The 22451-nt window shown below is 38.2% G+C and overlaps 3 protein-coding genes across 4 annotated transcripts in view; all 3 read right to left on the minus strand.

Annotated features, from left to right (window-relative positions):
- The window catches only part of LOC134748306 (CCA tRNA nucleotidyltransferase 1, mitochondrial), a 240801-nt gene extending 231884 nt beyond the window's left edge, over nucleotides 1-8917 (minus strand). Inside the window, exon 1 of the mRNA XM_063683059.1 lies at nucleotides 8906-8917. The gene's annotated coding sequence lies outside the window, so the exon portion shown is untranslated. The remainder of the gene's footprint in view (nucleotides 1-8905) is intronic.
- Nucleotides 1-22451, minus strand: part of LOC134748293 (luciferin 4-monooxygenase-like) — a 126899-nt gene that overhangs the window by 97682 nt on the left and 6766 nt on the right. The window lies entirely within an intron of this gene.
- LOC134748305 (uncharacterized) overlaps nucleotides 795-22451 on the minus strand; it is an 80002-nt gene continuing 58345 nt past the window's right edge. Inside the window, exon 3 of one of the 2 annotated variants that reach the window (XM_063683057.1) lies at nucleotides 795-1849. In XM_063683057.1, coding sequence (XP_063539127.1) covers nucleotides 839-1849 — 1011 coding nt within the window. In that variant the 3' untranslated portion in view covers nucleotides 795-838. The remainder of the gene's footprint in view (nucleotides 1850-22451) is intronic. The other variant, XM_063683058.1, reaches the window with a different exon arrangement.

Genomic DNA, 22451 nt, shown 5'->3' on the forward strand with positions numbered 1-22451 from the left:
AATGTTCAATTTAACTACTTCAAATGGCAATGCGTCGGGGGTGGCATCTGAAGCATTTTGTGTAAGCGGCATAAAGAATAGATAAATACATAATATTACAATAATTATACAAGTAAATGTAAAACGAACATGCACAGGATTCACTATAAACTAATCATACGAAAATTTGCACCTCACAGCACAGGTTGCACTATAATATTACGGCTTACCGCGGTTACTCTTCTTGGTTGATTTGCGGCAGAAACACAATGCTCCGTAGACCGTTGGCTCATTAATGTGCTGTAGTTTACTCAGGGCGAAAAAACGGGTGGGTTGCTTAATCGTAATCAAAGATAGATATAACTATCGTAATATTACTGGCACTAGCAAAACTTGCGGATAATCAACACAAATGGAAATTAAACCAGTCAATTTTCGTAACTATGAACATTTCCTGTTTGTCGTGTGTTTACATCTATTTCACGGTAATGGTCATGCTCGTCAGTTGCTCGTGTAGAGGGCTGCGTATTGGAAGTCGGGCTTCCACGGAGAACTTTTATTTATTGTCTATGAATGGTTCATACCAGTGATTGGTATTTACGTAGCTTTAACTAGAATAAAATTAATTCATGATTAATTTATAATTATAATTCTTTCAATTTATTTTTATTTTCATTATCATATTTTGTTTTATGGTCTATGAATGTTAATTTAAGGTATTTTAAGATACATTTTAGGAAAGTTGTGTATATTATTTCACAATAACTAATTCACAATAATTATCAATAATTATGCGTTGTATAATATAGGTATACTAGGGCATTTTGCGAATCAAGAGATTAACATGATTGTGACTACCTTAGTTGTAAACGTATTCAGCGTTTGACATATTAGGGCGATCTGTTAATGAAACTGTTATTATTCTACCAGGTGCAGCATTGAAAATAAATGATACTTTTGACATATTAGGGCAATTGGTTAATGTAAATGTTATTGTTGAACCAGGTCCAGCATTGAAAATAAAATTAACGTTTGACATATTCGGGCAACTGGTCATTGTAAGTGTTATTGTTCCACTGTTATTGTATTGAAAATTAACATTTGACATATTAGGGCTATCTGTTATTGTAACTGTTCTTGATCCACCAGGTCCATTATTGGATTGAACATTAACATTTGACATATTAGGGCTACCGGTTATTGTAACTGTTCTTGTTCCATCAGGTCCATCATTGGATGCTAAATTAACATTTCTCATATTAGGGCTACCGGTTATTGTAACTCTTCGAGGTACACGAATATTAGTTTGCAACATATTTGAAATTGACCCTGGCTGTGAGGATGCAGTGTCACTGGTTGACTGTTCACTTGCCCTTCCTTCCCGCTGAGAAGGCAATAGAGGCTGAGAATTTGATCCACCAAGTGCAGACTGTGGCCAATCTTCAATCTGGCTGCAGTTGATAATTCTGGTTGATAATGATAATATAATGATAATATAATAATAATAAATAGCAGATGCCTGTGAACGTGTGCTAGAAGATTTTTTCTGGGTATCAATTTTGATTTTATCAGGACTACAATGCTCAATGTCACGGGAGCCTGGCTGTGTATCTGTGTAAAGTGGTTGACGTGACTGGTGTGATGCTGACGAGGAGTGGTGTACTTCTGCTTGAGACTTGGCTGTTATAGTAGTGTTAGTTGCCAAAACAATATTTTTCGGGTTGTTTTTAAAAATATTTATAATTTCATCCCGAATCGCGAATGATTTGGCAGTCTTAGTTTTGGTGTCTCGCATTGTAAATGTCGCTATGTCGTTGATGATCAACTCGATTCCTCCACATGCACCATTGATGCCCAAGATCACCGCATCCTGCAAAAAGGTTGAAAGTGAACACACTAGTATGTTTTTATGTTGATTACGACGTTTAAAGGAAACTAATATAAACAATCATCAATAAGTAGTAGTCATGAATTGGAACAAGTATAAGTTTAAAAAAATTGGAAAAGTAAAAAGCACTACCTAGTTCGCGAAAACCAACTTTCCGCACGCTAAACAGCCACGAAAAGTAGCACTATTTGAGCAACTGTATTAAAAACGTTATTACGACATTAAATGGGTTTTTAAAGTTATTTGGCATTATTTAGGTATGTAAATAAAGTAAAATGTAAGATAAAAATTGCTTATTTTACTCATTTAATTGTTATTTAATATTTAATTTCTCTAAAACAGTTTCATTGGCTGAATGAGTAATGCCGTTGACTATTGGCAGTTTTAGAACGAAAAAGTAAAAAATTAAACGGTAAGAGGCAAGGCAAGCCCGCTGATTTTCATATTTTGAGTAACAAATCAATTTAAAATTACTGCAGTTTCCTGCAATATGTGTATTTAGGGTTCCGTAGTCAACTAGGAACTCTTATAGTTTCGCCATGTCCGTCTGTCTGTCTGTCCGATTCTGTGTTAGTGCTAGAAGGCTGAAATTTGGCATAGGGGTACACTACATACTAGATGTAGTGTAGGGACGCCCGGCCGGAGGACACTACATACTAGTTCCGAAAAATTTTATGCCGAATTTTAAAATGCCGAATTTTAGAATGTTGAATTTTAACATTGCGATTTTTAAATGCTAGACCTATCAAAATTCCGGATGTCGTAATTACGAATGATGAAAATCACAAAGATTTACATTTCCGCAACCCCGAAAAGCCGAATCTTGTAAACCTGTGGCCTGTGGGCGCTCCGGACACATGACAGGCCATGGTGGTATCTACTATGGTGCCGCAATGCCATTATTCCGAAATTTTAAATTCCGAACTACATAATTCCGATTATAACAATTCCGACAGTGACAAACGCCGAATTTAACATTTACGATTTTTAAAATCACGAATTCTGAATTGCCCTTATTCCGAATTTTATAATTCCGAATTGACGTGATTCCTACTTTAAATATACCAATTTTTAAATTTCCAAATAACGATATTCCGAATATATTGTTAAAGTTTGTTTTCTTGAGGGTCGCAGTCGCAGTTCTAATCTAACCTAATCCACTTCTGGCAACAGTTCGTTTTCTTGGGGGTTGCAGTTCCAACCTAACCTATCCCACTTTTCTGCCAACAGTTCGTTTTCGGGTCGCAGTTCTAACCTAACCTAACCCACTTCTGGCGACAGTTCGTTTTCTTGAGGGTCGCAGTTCTAACGTAACCCACTTTTCTGGCAACAGTTCGTTTTCTTGGAGGTCGCAGTTCTAACCTAACGTAACCCACTTTTCTGGCAACAGTTCGTTATCTTGAGGGTCGCAGTTCTGCCGAATTTATTAAAGTATGCCGAATTTTTATGCCAAAAATATTTTATGCAGAATTTAACGTTATGCGACACGACAGGCACCTGTAACAATAACTAAAACGTGAGTCTTCATTTGAATATCACGGATTTCATTTTTCCGACCTTACAAAAAACCGAATTTCTGAATACCGAATTAATGAAACGTGAGTCTTTTTTTGAATATCACGAATTTCGGTTTTGAGACAAAAAAAAATATTTTCGGAAAAGTGTTAAATCGGAACTTTAAGCTTTCGGTGAAATGACAATCGGATTTTAAGTTTTCGGAAATAGAACATTCGTGATTTTATTCCATCGTGTTTTTAAAAACCGTAATTTTGATATTTCGGTCTTATAAAAAATCGGGATTATGAAATTGTGGTTATAAAAATCGGAAAAACATATTTCGGAATATTTGGATGTTCCCTTTGGCATAGAATGTATAAATCAACCAAGCCGAAAAAGTCGTAAAATAAAACAAAAACATTTTTTTTTAGGGTAGGTACCATACAAAATGGATTTTTTTTTGAAATTTTGGTTTCGCTTTAACTCAAATGAATTAGGGGTCTCCAACAACCATTTTTAGGGTTCCGTAGCCAAATGACAAAAAACGGAATCCTTATGGATTCATCATGTCTGTCTGTCCGTCCGTCCGTATGTCACAGCCGCTTTTTTCCGAAACTATAAGAACACTGTTGAAACTTGGTAAGTAAATGTATTTTGTGAACCGCATTAAGATTTTCACACAAAAAAAAACAATAAGTTTCAGGGGTTCCCCATACTTAGAACTTTTCATCAAACCCATACGTGTGGGGTATCTATAGATAGGTCTTCAAAAATAATATTGAGGTTTCTAATATAATTTTTTTAAGTGGTAAAACGTGTGTCCCCCCCCCCCTGTAACTTCTAAAATAAGAGAATGATAAAACTAAAAAAAATATATGATGTACATTACCATGCAAACTTCCACCGATAATTGGTTTGAACGAGATCTAGTAAGTAGTTTTTTTTAATACGTCGTAAATCGTAAACCGCAATTTACCTTTTATTCAATCAACTCAAATCTAAAATCCCATACAACAGACGTGATTTTTTTGCCTTTTTTGCGTAATGGTACGGAACCCTTAGTGCGCGAGTCCGACTCGCACTTGGCCGGTTTTTTGATTAAGTGATTATAGTTTGTCAAAGGACTGTCTCATTTCAAACATAGACAGAGAGAATCATACTATCTTTGTCTTACACTAGTACTAGCACCCAAAAGAAAGGGATGAGTATAATTTTCCTGGTTGTTACTGACTGACAAATTGGTTTGACCAACTATATCAATCAATCAATCAATCCCCTGGCTTTTATCCCTATTCGGGGTCAGCCCTCCTGATACTTTTTCGCCAAACTTGGCGGTTTTGCATCATTTCTGGCATTAAGCCCGTCGTCAGCAAGTCTTTTTGGACTGTATGTATCCAGGTGGTTGGTGGGCGGCCTCTACCTCTTTTGCCTTCTTCTATGGCCAGTACCTCTCCAGTCATGTGGTCTTCATTTCGGCGCATTACGTGGCCGAACCAGCGCAGGCGGTTTTCTTGAATTTTATGCGGTATTTCGGCCACTTTGAACGACCCCCGGATGTATCTATTTTGGATCCTGTCTAGTCTGGTCACACCCCCAGCCCATCGAAGCATTTTAATTTCGGTGACATGCATTTTTTGTTCGTCCTGCTTTCGAACTCCCCAGCACTCGGATCCATACAGCAAGGCCGGCCTGACCGCTCGCTTATGCACGGAACTCTTGGTCTTAATGGGTATTTTTGCATCACAGAGAACGCCGGAGAGCGATCTCCACTTGAGCCAGCCAGTTATGATTCTATTGGATATGTCATCCTCCGTGTTTGCTTTGATGTTGACTACGGATCCCAGGTACTTAAATTCCTCTACTTGGTTTAATGGTGTACCTTGGATAGTCAGTGGTGCTTGATTGTCGCTCTTTTTCCCAGAGAAATCGCAATTCAATTCAATTCAATTCAATTAATTTATTTCAGAATAAAATTTCCATATACAATTACATTTACATTTAAAATAAAATAAAATAACTAATCCTAAATTAAAACTAAATATGTTAATGCATGTACTCAGTCTTTTTACGACTAACCCGTAAGCCACTGCTTTCTAAGGCTTTGAGCCATCTGCTCAAATTTATTTGGATTTCCGGTAGTGATTCCTCAATGAGAACTACATCGTCAGCGTATAAAAGTGTCCATGGGGCTGGTTTTTGGAGATCTTTGGTGATGTAGTCCATAACGATGTTAAAAAGCAGAGGGCTGAGAGCAGATCCTTGGTGCACACCGACTCTGACCTCAAAACTGTTGCTTACACCTGCTGGTGACACCACTCGCGTTGTTACGCTGTTATACATGTCTTGTATGATGCTGATGTATTGCTCTGGTATCCTTTGGGCTCGAAGTGCTTGCCATATGAGCTTGCGTGGTATTCGGTCAAAGGCCTTTTCCAAATCTATGAAAATGAGGTGAAGGTCCTTTTTTAGGGCTTTATATTTGTCCATCAGTATTCTCACACAGTGTATAGCATCCGTAGTGCCGACTCGGGGGTGAAACCACACTGGTTTGTGGTTATGGCAGGGAGTATATTTAGCCTACCGATAATGACTTTTTCCCATATTTTTAGGGTATGAGAGGTTAGTTTAATGGCCCTATAGTTTTCACATTCAGCGATATTCCCCTTGTTCTTAAAGAATGGTACCATATTACTGATTCTCCACATATCTGGCATCTTCTTAGATGTAAGAAATTGAAATAAAACTATGAAAACGGATTATATCGCGTATATTGAATTTATAATACTTCCCGACGTTTCGATCTCTTTACAGCGTTCGTGGTCAACGGGTGAGTCACCCGTTGACCACGAACGCTGTAAAGAGTTCGAAACGTCGGGATGTATTATAAATTCAATATACGCGATATAATCCGTTTTCATAGTTTTATTTCATGAGTAACTATCGCGGTAACCGAAGACAATATTATGTAAGAAATTGATTAAAGAGATTTGTAAGCCACATTATTCCTGATGTACCCAGTTTTTTTCCAGAGCTCCGCTGGGACTTCGTCCGGACCGGTGGCTTTACAATTTTTCATACCAGAGATAGCGCGTTGCACTTCAGGTGGAGTTATAGATTCAATAGGGCCAGATACCGCAGGAAGTGGCACAGGCTGCTCATGTGGGAATTCTTCATTGAACAGGTGTTGGAAATATTCTTGCCATGTGTTGTTAATTTCATCGTCTGTCGTTTAAGTTTCCTGTTGCATCATTGATGTACTTGATTTGTTTGTAGTCCTGCGTTGTCTGGCTATTTTGAATATTTCCTTATCTGATTCAGCGTTTTCTAGTTTGGAGATCAAAGTCTTGTCGGCAGAGTCCTTAGCGATGGCAACGGCTATTTTAGCCGCTTTATTTGCAATGTTATATGCGTCTTTGTCGTCATCCGCTTTTGTTTCTTGCCATACCTTGAACGTGTTTTTCTTTTCTCTGAGCTTTTCTTTGACGTCATCGGACCACCAGCTGGCATCTTTTCCGGTATTCGGTTTCCCTTTAGATACGTCGTGTTCTTCTTTGGCGATACTAGTGATTCGATTGTGGAATTCGTTCCATGTCGTGTTAGCGTCTTGTGACTCCGTTGGAATTTTGAGATATTCTTCGACTCTGTTTATGGCCTGTTCTCCTTTGGGTGTTTTCAAATTGTACCATTTAATTTGGGGACGGGGTTTACTTTTACGCTTTGTATTCCAGATGGGCATTCGAAGGCAAGCTACTAGGATTCTATGCTGACTAGTCAGAGGTTCTCCTGGGATGACATTACAATTTCTAAACATCTTGCGCATTGAAGAGTCACATAGGAAAAACTAAACCAACACACAAGGTTTGACCAACTATACCTATATATTCGAAAATAATCGCTACGAAAGAAAAAAAATATGTGCCCCCCCTCTAACTTTTGAACCATGGGTCACCATATAAAAGCTTAATAAATACTTTCAATGAAAACTATAGCGAATGTAATCGGTCCAGCCTTTTTTGAGTTACTGCAAAAAGTCTTCTCTTCTTAGTAAAAAGACGTACAAAGCGCTGCAAAACTTTTGCTTGTGTGTACATGATACTAATAGCCCCCGTTTAGCATATTCTGACGGAATAGTAACTACGAAACCCTACACTGAGCATGGCCCGACATGCTCTTGGCCAATATTTTCATAAATATTGTAATTCTCCGATTCTAAGGAAAAAATTATGGCTATACGGGTACTGATGATGCAAATTTACCTTGTATTTGACGGCGCTTAGCAGTAGCGCCATCTACCCAAATAAGATTGAAGTTACTCCGATAACGTAGTGAATTCGCTAGCTGATTGTTCTATCGATTGTAGTGAGGTAACGGCGCACAACGTGGCGCCATCTATCTGATCAAGAGCGAACTTGCCCGCCTGCTGTAGTGTAGTGGCCTTTAGCCATGGGTCGTCACAATTAGTGATTTATTGGTTGTTACCCTGTAAATTAAAGTGCTAGTTGATCATATAGTGTTTTAACTTTTAATCAAGCTCATCGCCCAAACACCCACGATGTCTAACCTAGATAAGGTCATTCCTGCACCTAAATATTTTTGTTTTTCTCGTATTCAATATGAAAAGTAGATTGTTTAACTCGGGTGAAAGGCACTAAACAACATTTAATCCGTTTGTTAACAATCTTCTATACTAACTCCAGTTTAGCCTATTGTGACGGAAGGGTAACTACGGAACCCTACACTGAGCATGGCCCGACATATTGTACTGTACCGACCAAAATTGCGCTTGCCCAAACTCCTTCTCCCTATTTTTAACCGACTTCAAGATTCCAAAAGGAGGAGGTTCTCATTCTCAATTCAGTTGTTTTCTTTTGTTTTTATGCTACTCCATATCTCCGTCATTTCTGAACCGATTTTGGAAATTCTTTTTTTTATTGTAAGTATATACAGATTGGTCCCGTTTTTGTCAAAACGCGTTTCTGATGATGGGATCCATGAGGAATCGAGGGAACTCCTCAAATGTTAAAGGCATACAACGACGCATAGTTCACGTTTGGCGATGTGTCCTCTTCGTTATGTTTGTTAAGCAAGTTAAGTTTTTAAGACACGTTTTTGTCAAGCTCGAGTTCTGATGATGGGATCCATGAGGAATCGACGGAACTCCTCAAATCTTAAAGGCATACGTATAGAGATTTTTGCATTTTCACCAGATAATGAAGCATTTACTCGTACATTAAAAACTGTCGCATTTGATAAAGTGGAGCTTCTGATGATGATCGGAACGGAACTCTTCAACGACGCATAGTACACGTTTGGCGATTTCGACTTGGACTGGGACCCGGACTCGGACTCGGACCCGGACCCGGTTCGGATCCGGCCCTGGACTCGGACCCGGCCCTGGACTCGGACCCGGAGAGTTAGAACTGCGACCCTTACAGAAACGAAATGCTACTAGATAAGTGGGTTAGGTTACGTTTGAACTGCGATCCTCCAGAACCGAACTGCTATCAGAAAATTGGGTTAGGTTAGAACTGCGATCCTCACAGAAACGAGAAAAGTGTGTGGTTTAACCTCCTTTTCTACATTAAGGGCATTTCTCAGAGGTGACGTTCGGTGCGTGACTTCGGTGCCGATTTTTTTTCATAACTTTATAGACATATGATGTTAAAATCAACAATTAGGTTTAAAATCTTTGAGTCAAAGCTTAAAATACAATTAAGTTCGCGAGATATTTAAGTTTTTCAAAACACTGAAATCAAACACACTTACCGAAATCAATATTCATAAACAGGTGCCAATGAATTCAAAATTTACTAAGATTTTAATAAAACAATATTATTTTAGCACTAAAATAGTTTTATTATCAATTTTCTGCTTTTTGTATGCATGTTCATATAAGATTGCAGATTGTACTGTTATTTGGACATGCACAATATGCACATGTTACAAGCATATGTTAACATTTACAATTTAAATTATCGTTGTATACTGTAAAGTACAAAAATAATGAACATTTTATAGTAAAGATTGAAAACGGTGGACTATTTTTTGATTTCGGTGGTCAAAAACCCACCGAATCCGCGGTAATCACACCCACTGAATTCAATTTTAATCGCTATTAAATAATTACAGAAATAATAATCATAGTATTTACAAGAGTTTCTAATATCAAAATCACATACCTCTGAGGGTAGCTTACGGACTATCAAACCGAAAAAAGCACAAGCACTTAAGGGGATCCCATGCCCAATGACCTTCGATTTGAAACCCTTAGTTTTCTAATGTTTTTTGTAGCTTATCATATTAACAACAACGGATTTTAGCAATATAGTATCCCATATTTACTTCAAAGTTCATTGTTTTCGAAATATTTGGCATCAAAGTTGAACAATGTTAGGCCAAAAAACTAGTTTTCTGGCCATAACTTTTGTGTTAATTAGTTTAAAATTAAAACCTTAGACAAATTTTTAGAGACGTCTAAGACGAACCCAAATATGTAGATTTCGTATAAGTAAGATCTTTCACAGCAATCGAGATACGAAAAAAGTGTTTTTTTAGACAATGTTTAAAACAATCATAAATAAATAAGTATTAATTTTTTTCACTTTCAATTTGGAGATAAAAGATTGAAGAACCGATAGCCGCTTGTCTTATAATTTTATATGTAGTGCAAAAGTAGGAGATACGATTCAAAACTTGTCAAAAATCGATGAAAACCTCAGGTAGCCCCTTAAACAATTAATTGCTTCACCGAATTAAAAAAATCACGTAACTAAACCACCGAATGCCGAACACACCTTTACGAAATCCGCTTGCAGACCCGGGAGCCGACGTCTGCTCTCGCCGGTAATCGTGGCGCGACGACTGAAGCTACCTGAGTACCTGCGCACGCGGCGCGGCGTTCCTGGTATATTCCTTTTTAAAATGCCGACAAGGTTTATAAATTCCAGTGTAATCACGCCTTGCCGCGGGACAAGTCGAATAATTGGATTTATTTGATAATATTAATACGTAAATTATTTTGAGTTAAATAATAGACTATTGTAGAATACGTGAACCAACATTAAAAATTAAAACAAAATTCCCGTCTTAAGTTATGAAAACAAATCTGGGTGTGGCACATACCCACTGTTCGTTAATTTTAGCACTTAACATTTATTTTCTAACAATATCTATATATATATACATATATATATATATATATACTATATGGAATGTTTTACTAGTTGTCCAGGTGTATCAGATGCTGATGGATTTGTATGATTTAATTCAGATTTTTTAAGCAATAAATTCATGTGTTTATGCCCCCGTAGTCCCCGTACACGTAAAAAAGCCACCTCTGAGAAATGCCTAATTAGGCGAAAGATGCTGCCTTTTTCTAAGAGTGCACCATCAACAATAATCTCACCAGCATCCCCCATTGAAGTCGGTTTTTTTTCTTAAAAATTATAGATTATGCTGACATCCGCCAGCTCAAAGTTCTCCACACTAGCTTGCTTTTTGACAAGGCCCGAGATAACATCATACATAATCTCCAAAAAGCACTATTTTCTCCACAGAGGATCGTTCACTGCAGTCTTGCATGTTCTGAGCCGTGATCGGTGAAGTAAATAATGCTTATTATCTTTGGTTTCGTAACTTTTAGAATGTGAGTAATGTCACCTAAAATAAATAATCTCTTTTGTAAAAAAGGAAAATCTGAAGCTACAGACGGAACTTCTCGAGCTCCATACAAATTTTTTGCACACAATTGCAATCACCACAATGACCCAACAAAAACAATAATTATATACGACTGGACGAACGTCACTCAGATACGGAATCAGAATTATGTCACCGAGTGAACAACATGTTTACGATATCCTAAAATATATACATATAACTAAACGGATATATCGAAGGAGCCAGCCGAGTAGGTAAAAATGGGTACGGTCACCCGCTAAAAATAGATTTAAACGAATAAACAGAGACATTATAAACGATTGAAAAATTATGGTGCTGGCGGTACACCCCGAAATTCACTAAAATAGTGCAAATGGTGTTAAAAACATGAAAATCGGTACGATTGACCTTTAGGCCATTTGAATCAATTTGACCCGTAGCACCAAAAAAAACTAAAGGAGTTATGACGTCATGAAAAAAAAACTAAATGTGACATGAACAAGTTTGAGAACAAATCAAATTATTTTATTAAATATTTTGATGTGTTTTTTAAAGTAGTCACACTACTATATATAAATTAAAAGCTGTAATAGATGTCATATATTAAAGAAAAAGTGACGAAGCCCTCCAGTGGTGAAGGCCGGATTCGAACCGGCGTCTTTAGCTATCGCGGCTAACGCCATGAACCCCTAGGCCACCCCGCCACGGCGGTGCCCGTCCGAATTTCTCGACTATATGCCATCTTAGTAAGACTAGGCGTCTTTGACAAATGTGACATCTTCAAAATTGCTTTCTTAGGGTTAGACATGAGGATATTAGATATAATTTGAGGTATATTTTACAAAAATCATTGAGCGGTATCGTATCTGGAGAAGCCAAAACTTGATGGGCATTGGAAATTATTTTTATTCTAATAAAAAAAAAATACTGAAATGACTTGTAATGATGTGATGTGATACATTTTTAGAATCGGCTCAAAAAGCCTTTTCATTTAATATCACACACGATAGGTTTCTGAGCAAAATTGTATTTCCTACCTATACAGAAAAAAGATGTCGTAACTCCGCTTCTTTTTTATTTTTTTGGTGCTACGGGTCAAATTGATTCAAATAGCCTATCGATAGTACCGATTTTCATGCTTTTAACACTATTTGCAGCGTTTTTTGGCGTACCGCCAGCAATATTATATAAATACGACAAAAGGCCTATCTACTGCGTTAATAAAATTAATCTTTAAAAAAGTAAAACCGACTTAAAAAACTCCTTTTCACTTTTTTGACTTTTTTTTTCAACTTGTCGGTCGGTTAGTTTATTTTCTCCAAAATAAAATATTATCCCGTTTATATCGATATAGTAGTACCTGTACCTGAAACGTTTGTAGTCGGTGCGAAGTTTTTAACCTGTTGAACGCCAAGAGCCACTAAAGTGGTCGCCAAGGACAAGGACCACTATTTTTTTTTTTTTTTTTTATAGCACGCCGGTGGCAATTAAGCATACGGGTTATGGCGGACGCTGTCAAAGTACCGTTGACACTCAAGTTTACATTCGCTCGCTTGCGCCCGTTACCTTGGCGTGGCAGTGACGTTTTTGTTTATGACATAAAGCGTTCAAAAGGTTAAATTTGGCTTGGCACCGATTTCAAACGTTTCAGTTACTAGCGCATCTAAAACGTTAATAAAATATTTTATTTTATCCTTTTTGAAGTCGGATTTTTTTTAAAGAATAAAAAATGCAAAAAAAAATTTTTTTGCATTTTTGTTACTTTTTTTAAACTCAAGAAAACATTATAATAAGCATCTTTTATTGATAGAAGTTTTTTTATAAACTTGGCAGTTTAGGAACTAGAGCGATCTGAAGTTGCGAGTTCGCTATACCCCAACCCGCAAAACACGCTAACATAACTAAACATTCTGCGATATCCGACCGCGAAGCAAAGCACTTCAAATAGGTAAACAACAAAAACTTTTTCATTTCTCATGCTCTGAAAGAGGGTCATTGTTGTTCTAAAAGGTGTGCAGAAAATGATACGTGTCTGCACTAGAGCATTTTACGTTCGAAGTACGATTTTTTTAATATTTTGTACGATAAACAATTGAAATTAGAGTTTAAATGGATTTGTTATACAATTTCCATTCCGATATTTGACTTTTCATTCCATAAATAACGATACTTTTGCCTTAATTGTTAATTGAAAGTACCCTCAAGAAATACTATAAAAATGTATACTTAGTCATGTTTAAAAAAAACACATGCATTTTACTTTCCTCGTATTCGAAATGAAAAGTAGAGTGTTTAACTCGGGTGAAAGGCATCATTTCAGCCTCGGACTATTGGCGCTCTCACTGCATTCGAGCACCAAAATACCTCGGCAAAAATGAGTGCCTTTCATCCCTTGGTTAACAATCTACTATTTTATTACCTACCTCACCTACCTGTCAAGGGCGAGACGTTCTGAACTTCAGCATTAACGAACTGACATGAAACATTTTTTTATGTTTATCTTTTTTTTGCTGAAAAAACATTAAATCTTATACAAAGTTTGTTATTAAGCTTAGAATAAAATTAAAAGTGGAAAAATTCATTAATTATGAGTGGTTATTATTATTAGTGGTTCGCAGACATTTCTGCTTGTTAAAAATTAATTTGTTACTAATATTAATAATTTTTATACCTAAAGATGTTTACTTATCAAACCCGAAGAAAAATAAATGTATAAATCAGTAAGTTAACTACAGAACGGTTCTGGTTTTGGAGCGATCAAACGTTACAAGGATAAAACGTAATAGATTATACGATTCCTATAGCGTCATCCTTTTCATGTTAAAGCGATCCAGTTGCGGGCCAGAGACAAATATCGGTGTAAGTGAAGATCGTTTTTAAAAACATTGTGGTAAGGCCCTAGAACTTACTTGCTTAACATACATAACGAAGAGGACAAATCGCCAAAAGTGAAATATGCGTTGTTAGAGTCCCGTTCTGGTCATCATCAGCAGTTAAAATGACAATATTTTGGATGAGAATGCTTGGTTTGTTGATGAAAATACTAAAATCGCTGTATATGTATATTAAATGCCTATATGATTTGAGGTGTTCTCTGGATTCCTCACGGATCCCATCATCAAAACTGGGTTTTACCAAAAACAGGACCAACTAGGGACTATATGTGATATTTTCTATAAAAAGGGACCTTATTGTCGATGGCGCTTACGCCATTATTAACGATGCTCCGATATAAATACAATGCCGCGCGACGCTGTGCGGCGTAAGCGCCATCGACAATAAGGTCCCTTTTCATAGAAAATGCCCCATATACATTCACACAAAAAATAATTTTCCAAATCGGTTCAGAAATGACGGAGTTCAAAGGTAACATACATACAATAAATAATTGATAACCTCCTTTTTTGAAGTCGGTTAAAATACAGGTTACGCTGTATCTGCATGGTCACACAAAATCTCGAACGCAAATACGCAACCATAAGAAATAACAAACTATTTATTGAAGGAAAAGGAACACATCATTCGCGAAGAAAACCAAAAGAATTAAAAATATCCCAAGAGACAACACCAAGACGCACAAGTACTTACTTCGCCGTCGCACACCCTACCAAAACCAAGATCGACCGCCGACTGAGTGATTACAAAAACGTTGCAATGAGAAAAATAGTGGAGTCCAGACAGGACAATTTTTTGCCAATCTGATTAAATTGTCCGATCAAATCAGGGCCGTGCTGCATAATAAATTACGACTAATATTACAAGCGGAACTCTTTTTCTATTTTCACTTATTAGAAAAGGAGTTCCGCTTGGAATATTAGTTGTAGTTTATTTATTATGTAACACTACCCAGGCCGTGCGGACCAAGACCAATATTACCGAGAAAATAAAGCTAGGACACTTACATAGGTAAGAACGGTTTGTTTCTTCCACGCCGCCTGACGCGAGATCGCTCACGTCACGTAGGACACTTCTATGGGTATCAAAGGATTGATTTAGCCGCTTCGCTTTGCGTTCGCGCGTCGATCGCCTACGTAAGACGCTACGTAAGGCGCTGACTCGTGCGGCGCGCGGGGAACGCGAAGCCCTCAGAATAATGACTAAAGCAAAGAAGCCGGGCAAAAATAGAAGCTTGGTAAAAGATATCGTATTCACAACACGTTATTACTTTTTGTCTATGAGTGAGTGAGACAACAATCCGCAAGTTCTTTCGTTTTTTTCAGTATTGTCATAAGATAAACTGAGGGAAATGTCAAATGGTCCTATGTGGTTCTATAATATAATCCAGCCAAATAAAATATATGTTCGTTATTTCACAGGTAGGTGACAACTGTAACAACTTGACATAGTCGTATTATTTTAGTTGAAATATTTCGGGATGTTTCAGCGGTCATCTTGGTTTATTTTAATTATACCTATATTGTTGCTATTCCTGAAAGATTGTTGGAAAACGTGCTGAGTTTTTATTTGTAATGGTTTGAAGTTCCCTTTGTGATAATGTCTTGTGTGATCGAGGGCTGTAAATCGCATACAGGAAGAAAAGAAAATACGCACGAACCGATAACCTTTAATCGGTGAGTTTTGTTCAATTTTGAAGAAATTAATTTATAGGACCTGACCCTAAACATAGAAATCGATATGTTGTTTATGTAATTATTACTTGCATTCAAGTCTATATAGATTTTTGCATATATTTTCGAACTTTTCTGCTAAGTATGAAAGGTTATGTTTTTGGCATAGTGATGTATCGACCTCAGATCAATAACCTATCGACATTTACAGCTTTCTTATAGTTTGGCCCAGGACTGTCTCATTTTAATTGATGAGTACAGTCAAGGGCATAAATATATATACATTCCCAAAGTCTCAAAAATATGTGTACGCTCAGACAATAAAATCGTGTTCACATATTTTTAAGCCATTTGTCTGGATCGATATTTTTGCCTTCGACTGTACCTATAGTTTTCTTTGTTCTTACTTACTGACAGATTGTGTTTGCCAGACTATAGTTTAATACTAAAAACCGGTCAAGTGCGGGTCGGACGCGCGCACCAAGGGGACCGTACTTTTTAGTATTTGTTGTTATAGCGGCAACAGAAATACATCATCTGTGAAAATTTCAACTGTCTAGCTATCACGGTTCATGAGATACAGCCTGGTGACAGACAGACGGACAGCGAAGTATTAGTAATAGGGTCCCGTTTTTACCCTTTGGGTACGGAACCCTAATAAAAAAGACATTAATGATCATTGATGAATGTTCCTTTTATTAATATTGTTGGTCACAAAACTCAACTTTTTATTTCAGATTTCCAAAGGACGAGGAATAGGGGATATTACTGCAATGTTCTGCCACCAGAGTGCAGCACTAGCTTTTTTAGTGCACCGTAGAGTAACTTATTCATACTGTACCTTTAACAGGTTTTTGACAAGTTTTCAGGGGACCTACCGGAAAACTCGAATCCGAAATTTCGTTATCTAGCTGCCTCTTTATCGCTCGAATACGCAAGAGTGACAGAGATGTTAGATAACGAAAGTTCGATTTTCTTGTTTCGCGATAGACCCTCAGATTGTGATAGTGGCGCCAACTACGCCGAGTTTCGCGTAATATTCCCTATTATTAAATAAAAAAAATATATTACACGGTTTTTTTTTTCATTTCCTATTTGGTACAGTCAGCTGCAGAGAAAAGGTACCCCACGTCCATACTAATTTACAGAACTTTGTATGCAGGGGGGTGCCTTTTCTCTGCAGCTGACTGTACATGACTAGAAACTATACTTAGTCTTTTAGCATTAGAAAAAACGGTAAACCATTTCCACGTGTCTTTTTATTGACAAGTTTTTTTATAAATATAGCAATATTTTACTTAAGAAAGCAAAAGTATGTAAATGATCGTATATTATATTTGTTGTGACTTATTATCAAAGTGTTTTTCGATAAAACGACACGTTAAGATCACTCGCCTTCTTTCTAATGATAAAAAAACGAGAGGTATAGTTAGACGGTTCTGAGTGGTAGACTGCAAATGAGATAAAAGCTATATTAGGTATATGCATTAATCCTCATATCAGGCGGCTCTTTGATTCCAAGGATTGCATAATTTTTATACTTTTTAATGATTTTTAGAATATGAAAATTATAGAAAGTATAAAAGTTATGCAATCCTTGTATTCCACGCATTTCATTTCATTTCAACGAGCCGCCTGCTACAGATTTCTTGAAATTGCCGCGTTTTTTCAGGTTCAACTTTCATTAGCCAGACTATTATCAATTTGCCAATTTCGTGATTATTCTTTTACACGGCACATAAACATAATTTATCGATATAAAAAGTCGACACAGTTACATCCCTAGCAAATTATCAAACTTATGACACCGTACGTAAATGAGAAATAACAAGCATATATGCATCTCTTTTCGGCACATTATCTAATTCGTAAGGAAGTAAAGTACGGGTATACATATTTGCGAAGCATTTTTGCCCGACTTCTATGCTTTAGTCATTATTCTGAGGCGAAGCCGCAGCTTGCCGAGGCCGGCCGAAGTTACACGACTAGCCGCTCGCCGCGTTGGATAATTCGACCGAAATACGTTAATAAACAAAACGTATTGGTTTTATTTCGCATCTGTATGATAATACTATTACTTATTACAGCAAGCTGCTGGTGAATAATTCTGGCTATGAGATTAGGCTGTCTGTGCAAGTACTCGCCGTTAGCAAGATGAGAACAACCGGAAATAATATGCCTGAGTGACTCTCCCGGACGGCGGCATGCCCGACAAATGTCGACCGTACCGTCGTTCGGGATATATCTCCTAGTTATTCGTCATGATTCATGATAACTTTGTCCGTAATTGCAGACAAAACCCTCGGTTTCTCCGAAGAGGTCCACGAATCGTAGCCAGTTCAACGACGCGGGCAGTTCTACATCTGGTCCAGGGACCGGCCCGCTATCCCTTATCGGGGTTTTATAAGGGTATTGCATAAGGCTTAACTCACCATACCCTTTGCCAGACGAAACCCTTTGTTTTGGTTTTAAAAACCCTTATATAAAGCTACCACATTTGAGTAATCGGTAGCCCAAATACCCTTACAAAACCCTTATCATCCGCTTACCAACACCTTGCATATTGCTTATAAGGGTTAGCCTTATAAAGGGCTTCCCTTTTAGCATATAAGCGTGCTAATTTAAGTCGTCTACCTTGTTCATAAAGCACACATTACTTCGAATCCGAGCGATCGTCGGCGGCGACGGCGGCGTTCTTTGACTAGGCACGTATTTTCTTTCCTTTTCATACACTACCGTAGATATATACTAATCCTGTCTCTTTCACGCGAAGGGAAACCTTTATAAAAAGCGCTTAAAGATAAGGGTAACCCTTATTAAGAGCTAGCCTTATTTTTGGTTAGCTTTTCGGTAAGGGTTAGACAAAGGTAAGGGTATGAATGGGCTTGCAGTTCAAAAGGGAAAGTCTTTCAATGTGTTAGCCGTGTTTAAGTGTCGCCCATTGAAAGGGTTTTATCGCGGAAAGGGTTGTCCGGTCCCTGATCTGGTCCCATGAGGGCCTTGTAGAACCGCCCATGTAACTGCTTATGCTCCCATACCGCCCTACGGTCCTCAGTGCTTAGTTTAGTACTACTGGTTTGTGCCAGTTCTCGTTTGCCAAGGAGAGGCCCCTATCTGCTGCCACCACATTACGATGCATCCCACATTTGTTACTGAGGAAATAATTCCGGAGATTGTACACCTCACGGTTGTGGAGATTTTTGGCATTTAGGAAGCCGCGCGACCTCTACATTTCCTTGGGATGTACAATCTCATAACAGACGAGCGTGGATGTAGCATACGGTGTGTGGTGAGCAGCTGTCGGACCCTCCGATCCAAGGGCATCCACCTTTGTTTATTAGTATTTAAGTATTTTTTAATAAAACAGAAAAAAATTATATAGTTTTTTATTTCGTGTAACAAACGTACAAAAAAACATAACCTAAAATTAAAACTACCTACAAAACTAAGGCTAATACCTAAAAAAATAATAAAGCATAAGAATTATAGGTGACCTAGCCGTGTCAATGTATATATGTCGCAGGCATTTTGTAAGAATCCGCTGTTTACAAAGGGCGTCGTCAATTTACAAACGTTTTTACGTTTGTAAAACGACGGGCCCTTTGTAAAATGCCGAAGGCAAAGAACACAGTAGGTAAGTAGGTTAGGCGCGTTAGGTACCTTCAGATGCCCGAAGGGCAAACCGCTCAGAAATAATCTAGTTAAGCTGTGAAGGAGATGTTTTTGGCAAAGAAACTGTGCGTGGCACCATGGTAAAAATAAATTATCCGTAGACCCACTGGCGAACACTGTTTAGAACGATGGGACAGCGGGTAAAAAGAACCTACTGTGAGTCAAAGCAGTGGAACCACGGCTAAAACACGCGTGAGGATGATGTTGGGGTATTAAAGTTAATATAAATTGATAAAACAGCAAACTATGGTCACCCTCAGATAACCATCACGTTTACGTTGACACTATTGACGGTAGTACTATTAGTTATTCTGTGCTATTAAGCGTGTGGCGACAATTCTTAGTATTTTTATAAAGAATATAAATGTAATAACATTCAAATACCGTTGCGGTTTCGCGCGATGCGAGCGCGGCGTACAGGTACTTGTCTTATCGCTCGGTTAGTTCCGCCGTAGATCGGCGGCCCGATCGCACATTCGTGCGCGCTCGGAAATTCCTGCCAGTCGGCAATTTACTACTCTCGAGGCTGGACGCATGCGCTCGCGCCGATCGAGCTAACGGTTATTGCTTACGCGCCGACTCGCTTGCATTATAATATTATTCGGTTTGCGTGCGCGCCGAATACGCTTATAATTTTAGTTTTTATGTACTCTTTCTTTATGTGCTATTTCTATCTTCTGTGTTTCCTCTGACTCTCTCTTCAACTATACTGTGCTAATTACTTCTTTTCTTTGTGCTTGTGACTCTTGTGTGCCGTTATTTGACAATATAATAATTAATGTGGAACTAGCTGTTTCATTTAACTCGTTAGGCTAGTTCACCAGTCACCACAAGCGCACTAACAATTTGCCTTCGGCATTGACGACGCCGTTTGTAAACGGCGGATTCTTACAATTTGCCTGCGACATATATACACCGTATTATTGGTTTGCGTTAATTTCAAGATGCATTCCTGAGCTTAAATTAAGTAATTTTCTCAAAAACACTAGGTTTCTAATTAACTACATTTCGGATATAATCAATAATTTATTTTCATCTGATAAGGCCCCTACAAGCGTGTACACTTGCCTTAGGGACTGTTTATATATTGATCAGTGTTTGTATGAGTTTATACATTTGCTACTAAACGTAAGTACTGTCTCGGACAATCTATTTTCGAAATTACATTGATAACGTACCGTTTTTAATTGTTTGGCTGAATTAAAAGTAATACCTGTGTGACAAGAACGCTGTATGCAAGATTTAATAACTTTTTATAAAAAAAGTTAAAAAAAAATCAATTAAGTACTTATGCCATTTAGTTTCCTTAAACGTACTTATCTATACCCCGAAATAAAGAAAATAAAAAAAACACGATGTATTTTAGGTTAGATCACCCAGGTCCGATCCCTGCGGAAGGGTTCCCACTTCCCATAAGGCTGGCTGCGTTTCCACTTTGGATCGCAATATTCACAATTCCGATCCGTTGGGCGAGGAACGAGCGAACCTTGAAGATATTTTTCGATTTTTAGTTTTTTTTAAAGGTCTGCCAACAGCGGTTACAATTATACATTGTTAGGTTACGTTGTTACATTCGATTCTTATGCTTATTGCACAGCTAATTATAGGCAAACTCCACTTTTGTATGCTTACAGTTAAATTAAGACTAACGTAGCGTCTTACGTAGGCGATCGACGCGCGAACGCGAAGCGAAGCGGCGCGACGCGGCTAAATCAATCCTTTAAAACCCATAGTAGTGTCCTACGTGAGCGATCTCGTTGCACGCGAACGACAGGCGGCGCGATGCGGCGCGGAAGAAACAAACCGTCCTTACCTTATGTAAGTGTCCTAGGTGAGCGATCTTCACGCGATGGCGAAGCGGCGCGGAGCGGGCGCGATCAATCCATCTGATTTTTTGACGCGAATACGACGCGGCTAGAGGCGTGGCGCATGTAAAATACCGGATAAGATTTGATTAGTCGACTTTTTTTCTATCCTGAGGAAGTTGATTATAGCCACCTATGGACCGTCTTGTGAACTACGTACCCTGGCGGGTGCGTAATGTAGGTAAGCTATCTAGGGTTCGATATAGAATAGAGTCCCATAGATGGCGCTGTTAACACACACAATACAAAAATCGACTTTATTAAATAAGAATAAGGTTGATATCTTTCTAGCATCAAACCCGCTCCGCGCCGCCCGCGTTCGCGCGAAGAACGCTCACCTAGGACACTTCCATACGTATCAACGGTTTGTTTCTTCCTCGCCGCGTGGGCCGCCCCGTCGCACCGCTTCGCCGCCGATTCGCTTCGCGTTCGCGAGTCGTTCGCCTACGTAAGACGCAACCTAAGAAATTAAATAGGAAACTGAACAAAGGTGCAATTCTACGGTTTTACCGAGGTGGATGATGAGAAGTTGCTGTAGTTGGCCACAAAGCGGCTGAATGATTGGCTGGGTGGAGCTGATTTCTTGTATGTCAAGTGTGTAAAGATTATTATTTGTAAATTAGGTTTGTCCTAGAAATCAGCTACCTTTTACCAGAAAATCACCACGCAAGTTCCATGCCAACTAATGTGATAGATAAGTGTAATAATATTGTAGTATAGTAGTGAAGAAAAAAAATGCAGATAAAAATATAAGAAAAAAATTCGATAACATATTATAGTGACTCAGTCCTGGGTGTTAGTCCGGAATCTACTCAAAGAGTCGAAGTTAAATATCAGCATTGCCACTTTTTTCATTTAACAATCTGCTTAGACGGGGAGTTTTTACCGAAAATAGTTTTACGAAAAGGGGGGTTTAGGGCCTGTATTGAAGTGCGTGGATATCTTGCTGAGCTCTCAAATTGACATTTTCTAATAGTTGGGGCAATCCATTTGATTTTTCAATAGCTTGTATATTTGAACAAGTTTGGGAACATCAAATTATTTTATTAAATATTTCGATGTTTTTTTTTTTAAGTAGTTACACTACTATATATAAATTAAAAACTGTAATAGATGTCATATATTAAAGAAAAAGTGACGAAGCCCAGTGGTGAAGGCCGGATTCGAACCGGCGTCTTTAGCTATCGCGGCTAACGCCATGAACCCCTAGGCCACCCCGCCACGGCGGTGCCCGTCCGAATTTCTCGACTATATGCCATCTTAGTAAGACTAGGCGTCTTTGACCAGCTCTAAGGGCAAGCAGTGCGCGCTTGCACCTCCTAA

Source organism: Cydia strobilella, chromosome 16 (assembly GCF_947568885.1).
Source record: "Cydia strobilella chromosome 16, ilCydStro3.1, whole genome shotgun sequence".
Lineage (NCBI taxonomy): Eukaryota > Metazoa > Arthropoda > Insecta > Lepidoptera > Tortricidae > Cydia > Cydia strobilella.